Source organism: Esox lucius, chromosome 21, assembly GCF_011004845.1.
Source record: "Esox lucius isolate fEsoLuc1 chromosome 21, fEsoLuc1.pri, whole genome shotgun sequence".
Lineage (NCBI taxonomy): Eukaryota > Metazoa > Chordata > Actinopteri > Esociformes > Esocidae > Esox > Esox lucius.
This window is the reverse complement of record NC_047589.1, coordinates 17,273,881-17,297,528: the sequence shown is the minus strand read 5'-3', so window position 1 is coordinate 17,297,528 and position 23,648 is coordinate 17,273,881. Positions and strand designations below refer to the sequence as shown.

Sequence of the window (23,648 nt, the reverse complement as noted above, 5' to 3'; positions counted from 1 at the left end):
CCTAAAGTGTTTCTACTGGCATTGATTATGATGTGAGCCCTGTGGTAGTAATATTCACAAGCACTAACTCACTTACTGTATGTTATCCAGGCGAAGCGAAATACGGAAGGCTTGCATTTTTACACCTAATAATAAGAAAAGCATGCCGATTGTTATTGACGTCAAATTTACATGATTGAAAACCAAAGTGCAAGTCAGTGATTTTTTGTAATTTCATTCCTGTAATGTCAACACTGAAGTATTTCTCTAATTCAATGGGATTAACAAATGTTTTCTTTCATTTCATTGTTCGAACAATAAAAATAAAATTATATGTAAATGTATCATTATTGCATTGTTTGAGCATGTGTGAATGATGGGGATCCAGCATTTCTCAGAAGAATGAGGATGTGTTTCACAATTTGTGTAAATGTTTTATTTCTTCCATTAATAAGCAATATTGTTTCAAAGATGTTGTGAAGGTGTCTCAAACTCGGCGACATCAGACTTTAATACCATTATATGGGTATTCATTAAGTTTTAGGGTAGAATAAAAAACAGACACAAATATCTTTCACATATATGGGATACCAACTGGGTTTATTTTGATGCTAGATTAAACCATTACAAAAGCAGTAATCACAAAGAAATGTTAAGCACACAATAGTGGATTATATAAAGGATATTTATTGAATCTGGCATATGGAACACTTGACACTTCTACTTTAACAGATCCATTTCACAATAGTAGCAACATGTGCCAGTTAGTTATCAGACCTCAGGGGATTCCCATACGGAGAAGAACACAGATATGAGCTTTTCTTGAGATTTATGAATTTTCATATCAGATAACTGTGATTAATCTGAGCCATTAGGGCCTGTTGAGATACGGCCCATCCCTCTTCATGTAGAAGAACTGAAACCCCCGTCATTCCGACCAGCCAAGATGTACTAAAAAATACATACCAGCAAGCTAAACTATAAAGTGTAGCATGCTCAATCAGACATGCCATGAAACTCGAAATTACAGAAAATAAGATTTACAGTATTCATAGTTGACATGCTTATGCTACAAAGTGAGGAGGCTTAAAGAAGCCTTTTGTTTCGTTGTACGTAAAAAGGAGTAGAAATCTACATACAGGGAAGTGAATCACTTTCAATTCCTAATAAATCAGGGAAGTGAATCACTTTCAATTCCTAATGAATCTTAATATAATTCATTTAATCTTGCCCACCCCTGGGTAGGAGCGGTTTAGGTGGGGAGGCGCTTGTGTTGTAATAATCTGTGTATCTGCTGGATAATCCTATGATGGGGGGGTGGGGAGAGCCACTGCTGGTATTACCAGGGGGGTCTGTGTGTTTCAACTGATAAAGCCCATCGATCACAGCCTCCCCCACACCTCTACGGTCCCCTGACTAAAACACATGCTCACACACACACACACACACACACACCTCTCTCGTGTTCACTCTTTCTGTCTCTCGATCTGGCACACACACAGGCACACACGCACACACACTGACACCCAACGACAGACATAGACACACACACACGCACACTGACACCCAACGACAGACATAGACACACACGCGCACACACACAGTGCACCAACTTAGTGCAGTGCAGCAGCCTGCTGACATCTGATCAGGCAGAGAGAATCAATGGCTAGGTTGATCCGTGTCATGTAATTAAACTGAGGTAGTCAGAGATAACGAACCAGTCGTTTGCACAGTATTGGATTCACAGGCTCTGCTCCCAACACACTGACCTGCTTTACCCCGACCAAGACACAAACACAAAACACACACGCACTCTCATTCAAACACATGCACGCAGACAGACGCACCAATGTGAATGCACATACACACATACACTTAACATATAGCACAGCAACCACTGTCCATCACTCCTGCTGATGCATAATATCTATCGGGGACTGTGCAGATCAAATAAGGAGGGTGATGACAGAAGATCTGGTCAGGCATAAGGAAGGTCTCCAAGGCGGTTGACCCACTACATAGGCCACTTGATTATCTGGATAAGAAGTCACTCCTCATATCACCCAGTTGTATAGCAGAGAATTATGGCTATTGATACATGCTGGATTTAAAGCAGAGGTTCAGATGTTTTAACCAAATCTGTCTTTGGATGTAAATGGAATGTTATAGAGGGACTGTATTTCTAATGTCACTACCAGCGACACACTTCTTCATGCTCATTTTGCTGCGCCAGGATATGAATAAAATATGAACAAAAGCTCTCTCAGTATAGTGATGCAGGTCTGTAGATGTTGTACACATGAACTTCTTTCATTCCAAAATGTATCAGCCACGTTAAAGGGAGAGTTCACCCCCCTTTATATTTTTTTTAATATTTTCTAAGTATGTAGATGATCCCTCAACCAGTTCTAATATACAGTATGTATATTAGAATGTCCACGGCAATGGATGACTACAATGCATTATGACAATGTCTAAGTGTGTTATAAAGTGCTGCAGAGTAGTCTATACAAACATATTTCATGGATAATGCTTCTGCACTAAATGTTTTATTCATTTTCCCACTGTGCCATGAATACACTATGTAAATATGGATTTATTGGACAGTGGATTTTTCCAAAAAGATTCTGAGCAAAGATTATATGGCATGACATTCTAGTGTAACATGAGTTGGTCTGAAGGTTTTTTGTGTGTATTTTATAACATGGTTATGAAAGTGTCGATACTACATAGTGGTCAGTTTCAATAAATATTGCAATTAATATCGCAAAAAATGGCAACCCATTGTATCTGTGACAAAACAAATAATATACAAAATAAAAAATGTTGTGGGAGTCCGCTACCGAGAGTAAAAATAAGGGAACTTCCCCTTTAAATTGTACTGAGTGGCAGTCAATGAGTTTCCATACTTATTCCATGGGCTGTAAGCACACAGAGAGGTATTGCAGCCTACACAGAAATGTATAGCCAGAGACTCACAAATATGATAAATATGATGTTGCAGATAGTCCTCCACTGCCGTTTCTGTAAGACTATTCAGTATAAGTGTGTTTAAGTAGAATTCAGTTCTCTCAAACTAAAATGTCACCTTGTTTCAACACAATGAATAGCTGCAGACTCACAGTCTCTACTAATTAGCTGAATAAAAGGTAAGACAGCATCATAAACCATTATGCTTTGATATCTTCATATGTTTCTGAATATAAATTAATCTAAAAAAAAATATTCCGACATGCAAATGATTTAATGAGCAATCTGTCTTCCCTTGCAGAACTATTAGAGCCATGATCCATTTGCTTATATCTCAACGTGATGGAGTGGAGCATTTGGTACTCAATTTACTCAATTCATAACACTTCGATAGTGGCACATAAACCTGGAATAAATGCTAATACAGTGTCTGAAAAGGTTGGAATAAAAGATGCTCTAATGTTATAGATGACCACAGGGTGGTCGCAAATGGTCGCAGATTATGATTATGATGTTTTATTCCTAGTGAGGTAAGACATTGAATATCATTATCGTAGAAAGAAGAAATATGGCTTCAAAAACAGAGACGTGTTTCTAATTTCAGCCAGAACCTCAACTGAAATGTTTTTGAGTATTATTCTTACATACTCCAGTATAAACATTACTCTATGTTGTCTGCAAGTAGTCCACATTGGACTTTAGCCAAAATGTATAACAACCAATTTGACTGTTGACTGTTTTTGCTGAGGGACAGCAAATTGTTTTCCTCAATCCAACATAAATGTATTGAAAAGCCTCATATCTTTCAGTCATCCAGAGTATAGGTTGATATGTTCTTTGCTTAAGTTGGTGCAAACGAAGTTAACTCTTGTACTGAGAAATGTTCATTAAATTGTAAAACATTATTCCTGTGTCTGAAAACCTTAATTATCAATTTAGATGAACCATCACCATTTAATTTATTCATATGCCCCACCCCCCCAAAAAAAAAAAAATTGAAGCAATATTACATCTTTCCTAAAGAATTAGATTGCGAGCAGAATAAAAAAAAAAGAAGTAATTTTTATTACACCTTGACTGTGACCGGGGTGCTGAGTGATGGTTATGGAAGGCAATTTAAGACATTCAACGAATTCCAGACAGGATTCACTTATGGCAGCTTTTTTGCCCTTTTGCTTTCATTATGTCTCATTAAAGCAATTATCTTCAGATGCCTAATAAACCCCCCAAAAGCCTTTTCTGACAGCAAAGCAGATATATGGGAGGTGGGGGGTTATGAAGAGAGCGAGAGAGAGGAAGGGAGGGAGGGATGGATGGAGGGAAAGCAGGTGAGGGCAGGGTATGAAGAACTCTAAAACAACACGTGCAAGTATGTATACAAGTTTAGAGTAATGTCTGCAATTCTGATCCTCCCACGTGGATTTTAGTCACACGCAGGTACAGACAGTTCTATCCCAATTGGATCTTCATCTGGTCATTCAAATCATCATCCTTTCAGACACTCCTCCAATCCATTTATGCGTTGATTCAAATTTGCAGATGGATTGATATTTAAACATCACGAAAACAATGAATACACAGTTGACATACAAAACCATAAATATGCATAGCTTATTTTATCAATGGCATGCAGTATAATTACACTGAGAGCTGCTGAGACAAATGCACCAATCTGTATTCTATTTGCAGTACATCAAGAAAAACAAAATAGTAGCCCGCTCTGAGCAGAATAAATAATAAAGAAAAGGTTTATTGGATCCAAAAATCCTTTGTCTCAAGAGAAGATTAGCAACATTGCAACCAGTATGTAGCATTCCCCCTTTTTAATTCCCAGGTAGGGTTGGGAAAAGTGCCCAGCTAAGGCACTTCTGCTCCCCACTGGGAGAAGGTAGACATGGGAGGTCGGCCCTTCCTAACATAATCTCACAGTGGACAGTGATTATTCTAGTGTTAGCTTACACTTTGCATTACACTTTATGAAAGTGATAGTTTCCACCTCATTCAACTAAAGGAAAGGCCTCTCAATCCGCCAGTTCAAATGTGGTTGCAGAATATACAGTGACTCTGCTGTCTCCCAATAAAGCCCAGTCTTGATGGATGAATTCCAGGACAGATCCTAAGGAGTGCGCAGTATCAGTGTATCACATTGAGGACACTTGCCCGCTGAATGACTTGAAACCATCGGTGCACCACAAAACTGACTTGAGGGTACAATTTATTCTAAAACGCTTTCCACAAGGAAATGTCAAGCAAGATATAATCAAAAAACATTAGCACAATGTCAGCCCCGACCTTAGGTGCTCCACTATTTTTAGTGGATCAGGAGTCATATGTTAGAGGCCCAGAAATCTCAGACATACTCTATGTTAGTCAATTGGAATCTCCCTCACACGTTAGTCAGGGGTCTTCCCTCAATTCATTTGTGCAGGCATAAGAGACCTGCCAATATGTAGGCTTTGCATTTGCCTTTAGAGACTGCTTGATGTGAAATGTGCATATAGATAAAGATATAGAGATATATATATATACACACACACACACACACACAGTACACTGATATAGCCATGACATTATAACCACTAATAGGTGAAGTGAATAACACTGATAATCTTGTTATCGTGGAGACCTGTCAGTGGGTGGGATATATTAGGCAGCAAGTGAACATTCTGTCCTCAAAGTTGATGTGTTAGAAGCAGGAAAAATGGGAGTGCGTAGGGATCTGAGCGACTTTGATGGCTAGTGATGGCTAGACGACTGGGTCAGACTGGGTCTCCAAAACTGCAGCCCTTGTGGGGTGTTCCCGGACTGCCGTGGTCAGTATCTATCAAATATAGAAATACCATGAAAGAAGGAGTAGAGGTAGAGGTAGAGACAAAGAAAGTGAGAGGTGACAAGAGATAATGTTAGAGAGAGAAAAAGGAAGAAAGTGAGACACAATGAGACAGACATCAAGGTAGAGAGAGAGGCCATCTCTGAAACCTAAGCAGTGCCTTCATAACAAAGACAAAACACAGAGGGAGATTGGATGGAACGTCATCATAGAAGGAACAATCTCACCAAGAAGGAACAATAACAAATGTACCACTTGCTGCTGAAAGTAACAAATGGTTGGCCTAAATAGCTTAATTCAACAACATATCTAAAAAAAAAAAAACGGACAGGAATTGTTTTAAGACTTAACGCATTGTGTGATGTATTTTACACATAAACATGTGTCTGAATTAACTATGTAGCTTATTTTTTACATGGAAAAAATCAAGTTACTTTTAAATTACTTTTAAGGATTTCTTGCAGTTAATTTGACTTTAAGGCAAGGGAAGTATGCGGAAAGGATCGTTGATGACACCTCCCAACCCGGTCACCCACTGTTCCAAAAATTGTCTTGCTGCAGGCAGAGGGACAGCGGGCAAAACAGGTCAATCACGACCAAGAAATCCCACCACCTGAACAGCTTATTTTCCCATGCTGTGGACTTCAGCAACCGGCCATCCCTCCCACAGAGACTAAGAAGAATATGCTAACCACATCATGCCATCTCCAAGCTGTTTGCTAAATAAATACACCTAAAAAGTCATCTCCCAGCATCTACAGCATATGCTGGAACTGTGAAATCTGTAAATGGGTCCATCAACTCTAAATGAATGTATATGATCCTTAAATGTTGTAGATAGTAGCCTAGGCCTTGTTTATCCTATCCCTATATGTTGTCTATATCATTAGCGGTGCCAAATAAAGGACATTTACAGAATGAGAAAGAGCTATGTGTAAATACAGTGGGGAGAACAAGTATTTGATACACTGCCGATTTTGCAGGTTTTCCGACTTACAAAGCATGTAGAGGACTGTAATTTTTATCATAGGTACACTTCAACTGTGAGAGCAATGTAATTACTTATAAATCATACAATGTGATTTTCTGGATTTTTATTTTAGATTCCGTCACTCACAGTTGAAGTGTACCTATGATACAAATTACAGACTTCTACATGCTTTGTAAGTAGGAAAACCTGCAAAATCGGCAGCAGTGTATCAAATACTTGTTCTCCCCACTGTAGGTGGTGTCCTACAGTCATAGGCTCCAACAGGCTGACAGACTGATCCAGACAACTAGGTTTCGGAACGCTTCATGCCTTGATATCATTGGAAACTATCATGCAGTTTCATTTTGTGGATCATTAAGGGGAAACTGCACTGCAAATAGCTAGTGAACCCCATCAAAGCGCCCCTAGAGACTCATATTGAACTCAATATCCCAGCCATACATTTTGAAAGGATGTGGACGCAGGTTCATCATAGATTCCCCTATACAGTATATAATGTCCCAAAAGACACCCTATTCTCTGTATAGTGCACTAATGGCGCCCAGAACCAATAGGACCGATCCACAGGGCTGTGATCAAAATAAATGAACGGTACACTGAACGTTTATGACCTCTATAGTATCCTTCCTGACCCACAGAATAATTGTGAAGGTGCTGCAGGGCCAGACCAAACTTATTTTAAAAGATCACTAAAATGGTCATTGCCTTTCCCCTTTTCAAGTGGATAAATCTAATACATAGAATCGATCAACACCCTGAAACGAAATGATTGTTACCAGATATCTAAGTCAGCACATTTAGAGATGAAGACAGCCACAGGGTGTATTGGCTTGGCAGTGAAAGGGTGTGGGATAGGGAGAATGATCAGAAAGAATGCTGCGTTTGGGTCATCATTGGTGGATGACTTGCTTTGTTGCTTTGGTAAACATGGGCGACCATTCACCATGATTCATCTAAATATACTTAATCCAAATGTTATACGACTGGATGTAATAGGGCACGATGATGGTATGCATTGGTTATTTCTTAATTAAAATACACTAGGATCTGTAAAATAAAATCTTCACAAATCCATTAACATAAATGTGTGCATTGGCCCTGGATACTCGCATATGCACCATATGTTCAATCCATAAAGCTTTTCGGCATTAAATAAAATGGAGAATCCATCACCATTGATTAGTGTGATGAATTAGCCGGCTGTACTTAGCAACACAGCACCACCGCAGTCAACATGGGGAGATAATATAATCTCTCCTACAAAACACCTCCATCCTGGTTTGTGTGTATATTAAAGAGACAGACAAAAATGCAAGCACACACACACACACACACACACACACAGACATATTTGGAGTCTTAGTCCACTTTAAGGACAGATGAGGTATTGCAACCCTACTGCCAAAATGCAAACACTCCACTGGTGTGGCTGGTCTTAGAAGATATTTTCTGAGACTCTGTGCCTGGAATCCTAAGATAAATATGTTTGTGTGTGTGTGTTGTTTATGATTGCTTGTGTGTGACAGTGATGTGTGAGTGAAGTGTGTGTATATGCGCGCTATCTTGTCAAGTTGTCCAGGACACAGCTGTAGACATCACCATATGTCCAAGCATAGGTTCAAAAACAGCTATCTGAGATCACCTCGTCAGACGAGGTGGGGAGCCAAGAAAAAGAGGGCTCTCTAAATTTGGAACTAGTACAAAGTCGAATGATGGTTACATTTCTTGATTGGTCTAGGTGTTTGTGTGTGTCGGTGTGTGTAGTTCCATGTGTTTGTGTGTGTGTAGGGGGGGGGGGGTCTACACACGTCACAGCTTTTTTCTGGATTTCTTTTCCAGTACTTCTTCTCTGCTTTCTTAGAAGCCGTGGAGTGGATATCAGCATGGCTCTTCACCCGGGGGTTCAGGGCCAGGATACTCTGAGAAGGGAGAGAAAGACAAAGAGAGAGAAAGACAGAGGGAGAGAGAGAACACCCAATTTTAACATCGGAAGCAAGATTCTGTAAGAGCATCCTCAGAGATCAGAGAAAAACTACAAATATTCTGTGCCAAACAGAATTATGACATCCGTAAGACAGTCTGGCTCAACCAAATAAACATATAGCACCTATTGGAAAACAAATTCAAAATATCAATGCTAGTTGGCCCTAAAGAGACATCTGACCAATGTGACTGACAAAAAAAGACTGTCCATCAGAGCTACATCTGCCTACCCAGAGAGGACAAGAGAGATTATGAGAACTAACTCAGGATTAGATCGTCTTCTAAACGATTACATTTTAAAACATGCACTAAATGTTAAGAGATGAGAAAAGGGGAAATACTAAAACTCTTAGAAATAAAAACTAAGTCAACTAGGACAATTACATTACAATGTGTTTTCTTCACTAATGATGAAGAATCAAATACAGTTGATTTTTATTATTCATTCAATATTAATATGTGTCTTTTAATTATCTATATACCTCATTATTGATTTTCTATGTGTCTATGTATGCTTCAGTCCTGGCTGCAGGTGTGGCCTGCTCGGGGCTGGGAAAAAGGGCCCCGTGAACACAGCCCAATTGCTGTCTCTAAACGAAGCTCAGCTACCACCCCCTGATGAGGCACACCTCCCCTGAATCAGGCCTCATCAGGAGTAGCTAAAAGGGTTTCTTGGGAAGCAGCGCCAGGTAGAAGTGGAAGGAGTCTGGCACTGTGGCCATTCACCATATCTCACCCTGTTACATTGGTGGAAGTTACAGACACAACCCCAAGCTAGAGACGCTCTTGTTTCCAGTGTTCTGGGCTCCACCCAGCACCTTCTGGTGACTTCTAGCCAAAGGTCAACACTGGGCTGGGATGCAGATTCCTTGCCTTCAAGTGTGATGGCCACAAGACCTAGACAGCCGTCCGACAAGCCGCCCAAATGAGCCGCCAGTTAAAATGCTATGGCCACTTGTAAATAATTCTGTTTTTTGCAGCCAGCTAAAAAGTTGGTACATCCAGATAAAATAAAATGTTGTTGTACATGTGAGGCAGTTTTACATGAAATATCACAGGTGAACCGCCTACCACCGATGAGCTGCATTTTTTGTGGAAACCCCAAAAAGTAATTCCTAACTACCAAGCGCTCCTGCGCACATGCACTCCAAATGCGCGCTCCTTCCACTATGCTAACAGGCTTTGCGCAAACTTACAACTGAACTTTTGCTGTTTTCATATAGGGATTAACTAAAAGCAAAAGGGACTAACCCCACATTTTGCCCCCCCAATGGAGGAAGGGTGGGTGATTTGGAAAAAGCAGGTTGTTAATAAGTAACACATGCATGCCTGTAGTATAGAACCTATTCTCAGAATTTCTGAACATACTGATAGGTGTCCTAGAACATACTGATAGGTGTCATAGGTGTTATTTCAAAGTACAGTTTGAAATAAGCTTGTAACAAAGTTCAATATGGGAGTTTACTGGGAACTGGGAAAAGTTAACTCGAAAGAGTTGACAAATAATTATTGCTGCTGACCTTTGACATCAGTGATAGCTGGTGAACTCTGAAATTCCGGATGGAGCTTTTTGGTCATTACATACTGTAGGCTATCAACCAATATCAAAGATTCCTACCGTGTACATGTAGTCCCAAGGTAACTCCCTAGAAATATTTTGTACAGATTTAAACACGGATAGTTCAGCTAATGTTCCATCACGTTCACTGATGAAGGTAACTCAATTCAAAACATATTTTTCTGGAACCATTCATGCCATTAAAATAATCAAATGATTTTGGTCTTAACCATACGTGTGTGGTAACACATCACGCCAAGATCAAAAGACCTACCTGAGGCCCTCAGATTATTGATGCCCATGAGTCTGGAGGGGTTACAAAGCCATTTCAAAGCAATTCAAAGTACACCAGCCCACTTTCCGATGGATCAACTTCAAACGGAGAAAATCACAGATCCCTGGCCGTGTACATAGGACAGGTCACCCCAATGAAAAGATGGTCAGGTAAGACTCAAATTCCCAGGGTAACGTAAAGGGGTCTACACAGCATCATAATGCCCAACTTGCCATCCCGGAGTCAAACATGAATTCCATGTTGTACCAGAGAATCGTAGAATAGAATGTGAGGGCTTCGGCGAAACGGCTGATTTGCACATGGATCTTGCAGCAGCTCTATAATCCAAATCACACAAGCAAAAGCTACAACACAATGGAATTAGGAAACGAAGGGTTACGGAATGACAGAGACAAGAGAGTTTACAAGAATTGGTTCCATTAAGTTTCAGACAAAGGGGGGGCACGCAAGCAATTTAATCTAGGGGTGTACTTGTTTTTTCCTCACTGTGAAATTGCACTTTTGTTGATTTTGGATGAGTAAATTATTGAAGTGTAATCTTTCAGTGTCATTCATTAAATTGGGTTTCTTTTATCTGTCAATATTGAAGATTACATATCCGTACATCCAAATATGTGAGAAAAATATACAACTTTCCAGGGGGTGTATTTACTTTTTCAAATGCCTTGTGCGTTGCAGGAAGCAACGTCGCTCTGGATTTAGAGCAGCAGTTGTCCAGGTTTACTTTGCAAGCAAATTAATTTCTATTGAATAAAATCTGTAATAACACTCAATGGAAAGACACAGCAATTTTACCGATCCTTGACAGCAGCAGAGAGGATAAGAGGCTTTAACCAATGAATAAATTTAGCTTATAAAGCTCATCTAAATGCTACTTTTTCTGCTGCACCTAAAGACCTGAAGTACAGTTCATACTCCCCACTAGATCATATGCACCTGAGGCCAGCCTCCTCTTTCTCTACTTCTTTCTCCCTCTCATTTGCTCTTTCCTTCTGTTATAGCCCTATGTTTTTCCTTAACCTTAATACATAACAAAACACCTCCACGTACACACACAGAACAAGGTGCTCCTACAGACTTGCATTACCACTGATCAGCAAACATAAGCCTCTCCACTGTACTGTAGGTCATTAAGAATGCAACACACACACACACTCCAGTTTCAGTAGTGCACAGTAGAGCATAGCACATTAGAAAACATCATTCGTAACGACGGGGAGACTGTGAAGAACACAGAGACTTGAATTCTAAACATGCTGTGTGGATTTGTGTATAGAAAAAACGCTCTACAGACCAATATCGGATCATGGTTTTTGGTTGATATCTAGATGAAGGGACGCCTTCATGGGGCGACGTGCAGTGACTATTTAAGGGGCTAATATGAGACTGGCCGGTGTTCTGATCCATATTTTATCATATTACTGTTATATTCAAATTCAAATGACAAGCATGAGAGGAAAAAAGGAGGAGTACAGCAGCGCTTTGTAAGGGTGCTTGTTGTAAAGACAACTGGCTGATCTTTGTGTAGTGAGCTTTTGGTGACCAGAGCTGCTTAGACATCACAGAAGTGGGTGCCACACAGAATGAAATAGCTATAAGACTCAAAGGGCATTCAAAGTACAGTTGCTATAAGACTCAAAGGGCATTCAGATGGAAATCCCTTATCCACATATTCTAAAACAGGGGCTTCCAATCTTTCTGGCCATAGAAAATTTAACTTGTAGCAAGCAACTGTTTTATTTTTTGCTTTCAATTAAGCACATTCTTCTTTTCTCCCATGCAGCTTTCTCACAGGTCCTCTGTGTACAATACTGCAGTACTGCACAACGTTCTGTCAATAGACCTGGTAAAATAAGGGTTGATTAACAAATCTTGGGGGTGACCCATCACATCTTTTGAATCTCACATTTTCCCAAATTATGTTTTTTCATGTGTAATTTTACTGGTATTTGAAATGTCTTTGTTCTTTATTTTACAATATTGTTTTGAAGAGAAACTAAATTGGAGGTTCTAAGTCCATTCCAATAATTACATTTGTATTTTATTTATATTTGGTCTCTCAGTTTAATTTCCCTTGAATAGCCCATCAGTCCCTTTAATAAAAGAGGAATCTGACAGTCTTTGATGAATTTGTAACTTACTGATGCTATTTAATATAAAAATAATTGATACTAATGATGTACTTCTGCCAGGTAAGCCTACTTTGCAGTTTTGTTAATGTTTTGAGAAGTATTCTTTCATGCCAGTTTCATTATTAGCAAATAAATAATCCAATATGCACTTCACCCAGACGTGCTGGGAATTAATAGTTAGATAAGGTGTTTTGTTTTTAATGCAAGCAGTGCCTAATGAATGATAAGGTAATGCCAATATTTCTTTGATTTAATAGTAGTTAAAATTACTTGTAAACTACTAGTGGAGTATGATCTACTTTTAGCGACCCCTGCGTTGTCCATAAAAACCCACTTACAGAGATATATATTTTTAATAATACAAATACAAGAAAATAATGTATGTGGTTAATATTTTCCACATTTAAAAGTTAGATGTCAGCAAGCAACAGGGAATAATCAACAACAAAATCCACAATGGATTCTCTGGACATGCTGGCTAGGTTCATTCATTGGACATGCTGGCTGGCTAGGTTCATTCATTTTTGTTAAGTGGGGTGGGGATGAATGAGCCAATTGGAAGCTTGGGATTATTCAATGGTTAATTATAATACGAGGGCCTGGGATTGCAACAAGTGGCATGGGATCTAGAGGGACCACTGAAAGTCAGGACACCTGTTTAAAGTCCCATTCGAAAGATCAAACCCAACGCAGAGCAATGTCCTCTTCACTGACATGGACCATAAGGTCCATAGACCACAGGGAAAAACAAACATGAACTGAATGCCTTGGTGTCTGTATGCCTGCTTTACATAATGAGCCACAGACATGTGAGCAGGAGCAAAGTATTTTCGTGGACAGATTGTTGAGATATGTGGATGGTTCTAGTTATCCCCCGATGTAGCTAGTTGCACCGCCTTTTGTAAACAACCCTGTTGTATTACTTTACACATACCAATACACACACACACACGTGTTGTTGGTTTGCTGTTGCATTTGTCATTGCTGTTATCATCTGTGTTGCCCATTTTTACAATGTGCACTTAATATACTTATCCCACATCTCAAACTGTTGTGCTTCTTGCCAGGACACCATAGTAAATAGTAAATAGTTCTTAATTGGCTTGGTTAAACAGAAGTTAAATAAAATACAATAAACTACTGACAGATGAATATGTTGGTACAATTTTGGTCCACTGGTTATCAAATGGCTTATGTTGTCTTGTGTCAGGTCTATTCCCCAGGCCCAGCAGCTAGTTCTCCACCACTGAACATTTCAATGCCGAGTTTTGTTTAGGGAGCGAATTTGTATTATTTTCCTCCTGGTGCTGTGCAGATGGTGTGGAGAACATACAGTACTATTTTCACTTTCTGTTTCCTTTCTGCAATCACCAGTTTACATTGTACAGCCAAAAAGAAGAATATCAAAAAAGTATTTCCCAACAGTATTGATGCAAATGGTGAGCATAAAACCCACAGAGTGTCTCTGAGTAGCATTTTGCGTGCATCCCATCCACCATAGGAATCATTTTGAGAATTTCCCCTAATTTTCTAATAACAACAGCAACCTGCCTCAATTAGTCTCCCGCAAGCTATATGACATTAAGATTGTTCTTTTCATATGTTTACAGTAAGCAGAGGGTAAAGACAGATTCATATTGAAGCTATGAGGAGTTATTGGGATGTAATAGTACACTGGCTAGACTGGACATAACATCATCTGCATTCTTCCTCTTACTGTGTTGACCACACCATTTTATGCAACACAAACCCAAAGTTTCATCAGCTAACATCATCATCCAATTACTCCTTTAATTTCACACGTAATGAAAAAAACTCCATGTGACGTCCAGATTGAGACAATAAAAATACACTCTTATTTTATTGTCAGTTAAGGCCTGTGGGACTTAGGTATGTATGTATTGTGTGGTCTAGATAGATCATAAAAGTGAGTACACCCCTCACAATTTTGTAAATATTTGATTATATCTTTTCATGTCACAACACTGAAGAAATGACACTTCGCTACAATGTAAAGTAGTGAGTGTACAGCTTGTATAACAATGTAAATTTGCTGTCCCCTCAAAATAACACAACACACAGCCATTAATGTCTAAACCGCTGGCAACAAAAGTGAGTACACTCCTAAATGAAAATGTCCAAATCGGGCCCAAAGTGTCCACCATTATTTTTCAGCATTGCCTAACCCTCTTGGGCATGGAGTTCACCAGAGCTTCACAGGTTGCCACTGGAGTCCTCTTCCACTCCTCCATGACGACATCACAGAGCTGGTGGATGTTAGAGACCTTCCGATCCTCCACCTTCTGTTTGAGGATGCCCCAAAACTGCTCATTAGGGTTTATGTCTGGAGTCATGCTTGGCCAGTCCATCACCTTTACCCTCAGCTTCTTTAGCAAGGTAGTGGTCGTCTTGGAGGTGTGTTTGGGGTCATTATCATGTTGGAATACTGCCCTGCGCCCCAGTCTCCGAAGGGAGGGGATCATGCTCTCCTTCTGTATGTCACAGCACATGTTGGCATTCATGGTTCCCTTAATGAACTGTTCCTCCCCAGTGCAGGCAGCACTCATTCAGCCCCAGACCATGACACTCCCACCACCATGTTTGACTGTAGGCAAGACACACTTGTCTTTGTACTCCTCACCTAGTTGCCGCCACACACTTGACACCACCTGAACAAAAAAAGATAGTCTTGGTCTCATCAGACCACAGGACATGGTTCCAGTATCCATGTCCTTAGTCTGCTTGTCTTCAGCAAAACGTTTGCGGGCTTTCTTGTGCATCATCTTTAGTAGAGGCTTCCTTCTAGGACGACAGCCATGCATAACAATTTGATGTAGCAATTCAACTCTGCAGCATTCTTACGTCTATTTCACAAAGACAACCTCTGGATATGATGCTGACCATGTGCACTCAACTTCTTTGGTCAACCGTGGCGAGGCCTGTTTTGAGTGGAACCTGTCCTGTTAAACCGCTGTATGGTCTTGGCCACCGTGCTGCAGCTCAGTTTCAGGGTCTTGGCAAACTTCTTATAGCCTAGGCCATCTTTATGTAGAGAAATATTGTTTTTTTCAGATTCTCAAGAGTTGTTTGCCATGAGGTGCCATGTTAAACTTTCAGTGGCCAGTATAGGGGAGTGTGAGAGCGATGACACCAAATTTAACACAGCTGCTCCCCATTCACAACTGAGACCTTGTAACACAAGTCACATGACACCAGGGAGGGAAAATTGGTACTTGGGCCCGATTTGGACATTTTCACTAAGGGGTGTATTCACTTTTGTTGCCAGTGGTTTAGACATGAATTGCTGTGTGTTGAGTTTTTTTGAGGGGATAGCAAATGTACACTGTTATACAAGCTATACACTCACTACTTAGCATTGTAGCAAAGTGTCATTTCTTCAGTGTTGTCACATGAAAAGGTATAATCAAATATTTACAAAAATGTGAGGGGTGTATTCACTTCTGTGTATATATATGGTACACTCAAGGTAAACAGAGAACGTCTATTCTGCTAATAGTAACCTGAAATTAAGAGTTAAAGGACAACATCAATATTTAGAACCCTAATCGTCATTGTTCATTTCAAAACCATGTTATAGAAGGGTGAAGAGAAGCTAGAACAGCCTTATTGCGTAAGATACAGGACAAATGAAAAACAAACATGCTCTTGTGAAAGGACACATCTGGATTTCCATTTACACATCTCTTGGAAACCAGTGTCCTGGCATAAAAAACAAATGAACACAACATCTGGCAAATTCACTTCCAGCAGGTTTCCCATTGCTGTGTGGTACACATGTTTGAGTACACAATCCTTAGAGATTTGTACCTGCTACACCAAAGCCTTAACAGTGAGTGCATGGAGCAGTAGAAGGCTAGCAGTCTCACTGTTCTGTAGGGATCTGTTAACTCTGGTGCCACCTGAGTAGATGGACATTAAAAATTAAGCTGGATGGTTTTATGTATTCTGCAGACTAAACACATTCAGTGTGACATTATCATATGGAAGGTTAATGCAAAGATTTTATTAAAAGAAAATGACTGGCGTTTCTAATGAATGCTGTGGTTAGAGCATCATGTGCTTTTACTTTGATCTGTCCAAGTATTTATGGCTGACAGTACAAAGCTGAGTAGTATTCATAGAGAAAAATCCTTTAAAAGTATGCTAAACCAGTAAAGAATATATACGAAAAACTGTAAAAAAAAAAAAAATGGGAGAAAAAACAACCACAGGTTGAACGGCCCTGTCTTTGAGTAGTTGAGCGGATATATAGATAAAAAAGGGTAATGCAGTACTTTATATTGCATCTGTTTTAACATGAATATCTTTTATTTTAATTTATGCAACATGAATACAAGAATCATACTTTCTTCTAAACTAATCCAACCTGTAATGGGACTTTAGCAACCAGTAAAAATATGGTCTTCCTGTTACATACAGTAGTGTAGGCAGTTTTCATTTTCTATAGTTTACCCCATAATCCCATGAAAACGAGTTGTATGTGAAGTGAAAATGCTTGAGATATTCCTACAAGTTTCCAAAAGGGATTGGATTTCACATTGCAAGCCATCATAACGTGACATGACATAATATAATATGGCCATACTCCCTTAGCTACAATTCCAAGTAAGCAAAAAATGCTGAAATGTAGTCATAAATGTTTAGCCAGCTGGCCAAAACTGTCCCTTTTACTGAAAGGTGTATTTATAGGTGTATTTTCTGACTATAAATACACCTAAATCAACAAAAAACAAAACATTTTACCACTGGTTCTGACTATTGTAGACAAACAATTAGGTCGGGAAATATTTGGACACTGACAATTTCCATAATTTTGGCTCTGTACGCCACCACAAGGGATCTGAAATGAAACAACCAAGATGCAATTGAAGTGCAGACTTACAGCTTGAATTCAAGTTGAACAGAAATATTGAATGAAACGTTTAGGAATTGCGACCACTCATACACAGCCCCCTTATTTCAGGGGCTCAAATGTAATTGGACAAATCAACACAATCATAAATAAAATGTTCATTTTTAATACTTTGTCGAGAATCCATTGTAGGCAATGATGGCATGAAGTCTGGAACGCATAGGACATCAGCAAACGCTGGGTTTCTTCCTTTGTGATGCTTTGCCAGGCCTTTACTGCAGCTTTCTTCAGTTGAGATCAGATGACTGATTCAGCCATTGCAGAATATTCCACTTCTTTGCCTTAAAAAACTCCTGGGTTGCTTTTGCAGTATGTTTTGGGTCATTGTCCATCTGTAAAGTTAAGTGCCGTCCAATCAACTTTGCTGAATTTGGCTGAATCTGAGCTAACAATATATCACTATACACTTCAGAATTCATCTGGCTGTTTCTGTCTTCTGTCAAATCATCAATAAACACCAGTGACCCAGTGCCACTGGAAGCCATGCATGCCCATGCCATCACACTGCCTCCACCGTGTTTTACAGATCATGTGGTATGCTTTGGATCATTAGCTGTTCCAAGCCTTCTCCATACTTTTTCCCCCCATTATTCTGGTACAGGTTGATTTTAGTTTCATCTGTCCAAAGAATGCTGTTCCAGAACTGGACTGGCTTTTTTAGATGTTTTTTTTGCAAATCTGGCCTTTCTATTTTTGAGGCTTATGAATGGTTTGCACCATTCATAAGCCTCTGTATTTGCTCTCGTGAAGTCTTCTCTTTATGGTAGACTTGGATAATGATATGCCTACCTCCTAGAGAGTGTTCTTCACTTAGCAGGATGTTGTGAAGGGGTTTTTCATTACCATGGAAAGGATCCTACAATCATCCACCACTGTTGTCTTCTGTGGACATCCAGGCCTTTTTGTGTTGCAGTGTTCACCAGTGCGTTCTTTTATTTTCTCAGAATGTACCAAACTATTGATTTGGCCACTACTAATGTTCCTGCTATCTCTCTGATGGATTTATTTTTTGCAGCCTAAGAATGGCATGTTTCACTTGCATTGAGAGCTCCTTTGACCGCATATTGTGGGTTCACAGCAACAGCTTCCAAATGTGAATGCCACACCAGGAATCAACTCCAGACCTTTTACCTGCTTAATTGATGAAGTAGCGAAGGAATAGCCCACACCGGTTCATGAAACAGCTTTTGAGTCAATTGTCCAATTACTTTTGGTCCCTTGAAAAAGAGGGGCTACATATCAAAGAGCTGTAATTCCTAAACCATTTCTCCAATTTGAATGTGAATACCCTAAAATTAAAGCTGAGAGACTGCACTTTAAGCCCTTAACTGTAGCTTTAATATATTTTGGTAAACAGCCAAAATAACTACATTTGTGTCGGTGTCCAATTATTTCCTAACCCTGACTGTATTTTATACTATATATATAAAAAAAGATGTGTTCACATTAAACCATTTTCTTGTCTAAAACTCTTCATCCACAACTCCATTACATAGATGGTTCCCAGGTTGATCTTGCCCCGCATTCATAAAATATAATCTGATACAAGTCAAGACAATGGAAGAGTAATTAACATTACATCTGTAACATATGCGAGGCCCAGTGTCCTGGTCGTAGCCGAAGCTTTAAGGATTTCAGTCCAATCACAAAAACTCAAAGAGATGGCAAAACATGGCAACATTTCTTAGTGCATGTTCAACATTAGTTTTTGTCTCTTCTGCAGAGGACCCCATTTGCAGCCCTGTATTGACCTAACCTCCTCAAGTGGAAAATACACACAAAGAAACAGATCCTTTGCGGTCAGAGCCCACAATGATGCACTAAACAATAACCATGTTGGACATTGACTAACCTACTGTGGTTACGAAATGGTCAAATGAAGAACAATAGCATGGAAATGGATAAATGTCAAGGTTAATCCCAATTAGTTTAAAGCAGCATGTAATAAGAATAAAACACTATTGTGATCAGTAAGGCACAGTGTAGACATTCTTCAACAGAAAACCAATAATTGTATTTGAAATGTTCTGGTCAGTGTTAGCTTCTGTCCGTTAATCCTACATAATGCCCCTTGAATGGTATGCTCCAACCACCCCTATGGTCCATGGGTGTATAGAAATAATTTATAAACGGTCGCATGAACAGTTCCTAGCAGGAGGTGTGGACAGAGTGTGTGGTGCCTATCTGTAACGGCCACCATGTCTTATCTATTGTCCGTTGTCCAGTGTTAGTCAGCACTTACGAATTGTTCTAAGTTTTTTATGCCCATAATCTCTCATCAGTTCCACCCCGTTTCAAACAGATTCTTCCCTAATAAGCACAACATATACAGTATAAATTCTGTCTGTAACACACCCAAGCAGATAATTCCCACTGTCATCACCATACACAGAACGACCATACCGGCTACCCTGATCTGAATGCTGTCATTTATACATTCATTATTCACAGCAGGGATCCTTGTCATCCCTGGTCATTTTCAGTATTGTAAAGGTGAATTCCATCCAGGCTCCACCACTGCATACTTTAGATTTCGGAAAAGAAATACACAACATTTGGTCTTCACTCTTAGGCTTATTCGTCTGCTAACAGTGAAATTCCAGCATTCAAAGTAAATGTTTTTTTTTTTTTTGTGAGAATATTTTTCATCATGCCTGTGTCAGGTTCCCAACTCCAGGTTTGTTATTGGGCTAGACACAATTCAGATCGATCAATTATTTTAAAGAAGACATTGATCTGGTGTGGGTAAATTAAAGGCCTGCACCAAATGTTGTAGGATATTCTAAAATATTTAATTCCTTTTTGATAGGACAGTAGGTCAAATTCTATATCTTTGGCAAATGTGCTACAGTTAATCAGGAGCATCTTCACCACCCTTCCTGAATTCCTGATTCTATAAGGAAATACACAAAGTGCTACCCTGGAGAGACGAGGCTTGCAGGTTCATTCATATAAGAGCAGAACATTTTTTTTTTCATGGAATTATTGAGAGATTACTCATTTGTTTAACAATTATGATATATACCCAGAGGAATGTGACGTCACTGCCTTTCTGCTAGCCCTTGAGACAACAACTGATTTAGAATGAGCACCATTCCCACATTTATTTCACCAAAGACATGGACCTATGTGGCTTTTATAACAATTTGTTAACCAATGTGTGTAACTAGGCTTCACTCATTCAAATAGCCTGCAAACGCACCTCTCTTTAAGCACCCCTATAATCTATCAACAATGTTTGGATAGGTCAACGGGATGATATGTCATTTCCGTACATTGGCGACCGCTAGTCACAAGACATTCATCAACACGGTATGTTTGATCAATAAAGTCACTCCTACATACGCTACCTGGTGATTTACGCATCCTCATATCTGCTGTGGTTGTGAATGTGACCAAGCAATCAGATTAAACCAATGCTGTTTACAGTTAAACTACCCAAACTGGTCTTGGTCAGATCACAAAATCCCTGACCTATGACAAACATAGACCACATCTGTTGTCGTCTGACTGAATAATGACAAAGCCTGCCCTAAAACTGCTTATCACTTGTTGCCTGGTAGATTGCATCCTACATTATTCATGATCACAGAAAAGGTGCGCGTAGTTATGAGTGTGCACACATGCATACGTGTGTGGGTGCATGGGCGTATGCACGCACGCACGTGTCATCTAAACAACAAGAGAGAAACACATCCCGCACTGTTTGTCTGACCTTTCTAACGGCAGGGTAGTTACATGGGACCTTGCGTCCACGCTCTCTGTGCTCTGCACAGAAGGCCTTGACTAAACCAAGGAACCAAGGCCCATCTGTGAGTGTTGGCTGTGTCAGTCCGCGGGTGTCCGCTGGGGGAGGGAGAGAGAGGGAGGGAGGGAGCGCTGCTGGCCTGTCTAGAACGCGTGTCTGGCTTTCTCACTCTTCACTGATCACACTGGGCAACAAACAGATGGGTGATCAATAAGCGCCTGGGCCAGGCTTTGCGGCCGCTAGTGTGCACACTGAGGCCTCGGAGGAAATCAACCAGGAAGGAAGGGAGGCGGAGAGCGGGAGCAGACCGGGGGTGCGATTGACACAGGGAATGGACCAATCACATTTAGCGGGGAGCAGGGATTCACATGGTGGGCTGGGTGAGGAGCTGAAAAGCGTTAGCTAAGACTTGGGGGTCCATGAGGGAGATGCAGAATACCTACTAGAATAGCTGATCCACCTTTGCGGCAGACACAACAGAACTGCGTAGGTTAGACAGTAAAGCTAGCTGTACTATGTGCACTAAGACTGGGACGTTCCATCTGAAGTGCGATGAATGAATACCACCATGGGCAAAATTGTATTCCGGTAACAGTTGTAGTCTGACTTCAATTATCTTCCAATAACCGTATCGTCTCATGGTCATGAACCTGCTGTAAAAATCCTTAAGCCGTCTAATGAATAAATGACTTGTTTTATATTCTGTTTTGGAGGATCATGAGAAGCAGAAGACATTCATAGGGGCTATTATTAGATGAGCAGTTGTGTCTGCCCTTTCCTTCACTAATCAATAGCTGCTCAATATTGCGCAATAAATTACCTTGACCTTCTTGTTGTTGCTATAACAGACCTCCTAGGATTTGGCATGCAAGATACAGGCTCATGCTGGAGATGTTGAGTATGGAAGCGTGTGTATATACACATACACGTGTCTGAGTGTGTGTGTGTGTGTGTGTGCGCGCGCGTTACAAAACTTAACTCCTTCTTGATCATAAACCGTGGATCATATTGTGCTGAGAGGGGGTTAGTGGTTAAATGTGAGCATTCGTGTGCCATACACTTACTCTTCTGTTGAAATCAATAGAGGAATTTCCACATATTGATCTGCTGTTAGAGAGACAGAGGAACAGCCTTTGGGTCAGCAATATTAAATATAAGCCCAGGATATAATTTGTTATCCAGTATGAGGAGAAACAGTGCAACAAAATGTGATAAAGTTCAACAGAAATATGAATCAATGTCATTTTGGGTATGTACTGTCTCACACTTTTGCAAAACAGTCCATCTGCCTGTAGTTTTATGCTAACTCTGCTATCGAAAATGCAACATCTCAAACTTGCTTCCTTTCCATTGATGACCCAGTTGTGACATTCCAAGTTATTTCAATAGTTTTAACTCAAAACATCCTCATAAATATAATCCGTGACATATCCATAATGAGTAGAATGAAAGCTAAGTATACAGCTATATGCAGTATGCTTTGGTTTAAAGATATCCTCCTTAAAACACGTCTTCAAACACAGAGCAGCTCTATTTCCAAAGCTTAAAATGTTGTCATCAAATATAGTAATGTAATTTCCAAAAACCAATGAACAACAACGTAAACACAACCACATACTGAACATTGAGATTGGCAACAGGCCAATCTCTTTGGTAATGTCAAGAAGTGGCAAGAAGTGTAATCTTAGCTAAATAGACTGGTATTTAACAGTGCTCCTGTCCTCAAATAAAAGCTGATCGAGGTCATATGGATTTTTGTAGTTTATTCCAAATGAATACACAGAAATACACAGGGTATTTACGTCCCAGTGTTGCAGAGCAGTGTCTGCCCCACCAAATTCAACATGCATTCTTAAATTAGGCTGAATCAATGAAGATTATATAGTATGTCCCAGGCCATCGGCTTGCCCCTTCAGAATAAGAGGGAAAGAAACCAGTCCCAAAGTTCAGACCAGTTGCACCAGCAGCACCAGGTTAAAGAAACAGGCAATCAACAACTAACATCCATAGAGCACAGCCTTCTCCTGATAAAGACTCCTGTGTGTGTCTCATGTGTGAGCCTGTTCTAAGTGCGTTTTGTGTGTGTGTGTGTGTGTGTGTGCGCGTGTGTGCACTCATGTATGTGTGTGTGTGCGAGCGCAAGAGACAAAGAGGGAGTGAGAGAGACATGGGAATACTGCGGACGCCTGAAACAAACTGTGCTCGCTACGGTAACAGGGTTTAATTTAG

At 40.0% G+C, this 23,648-nt stretch overlaps 1 protein-coding gene across 1 annotated transcript in view; it reads right to left on the bottom strand.

The window, feature by feature from the left end:
- The window catches only part of dpyda.1 (dihydropyrimidine dehydrogenase a, tandem duplicate 1), a 198,477-nt gene that overhangs the window by 158,161 nt on the left and 16,668 nt on the right, over window positions 1–23,648 (bottom strand). The window contains exon 2 of the mRNA XM_010891133.5: window positions 8,579–8,689. Coding sequence (XP_010889435.2) covers window positions 8,579–8,689 — 111 coding nt within the window. The remainder of the gene's footprint in view (window positions 1–8,578; window positions 8,690–23,648) is intronic.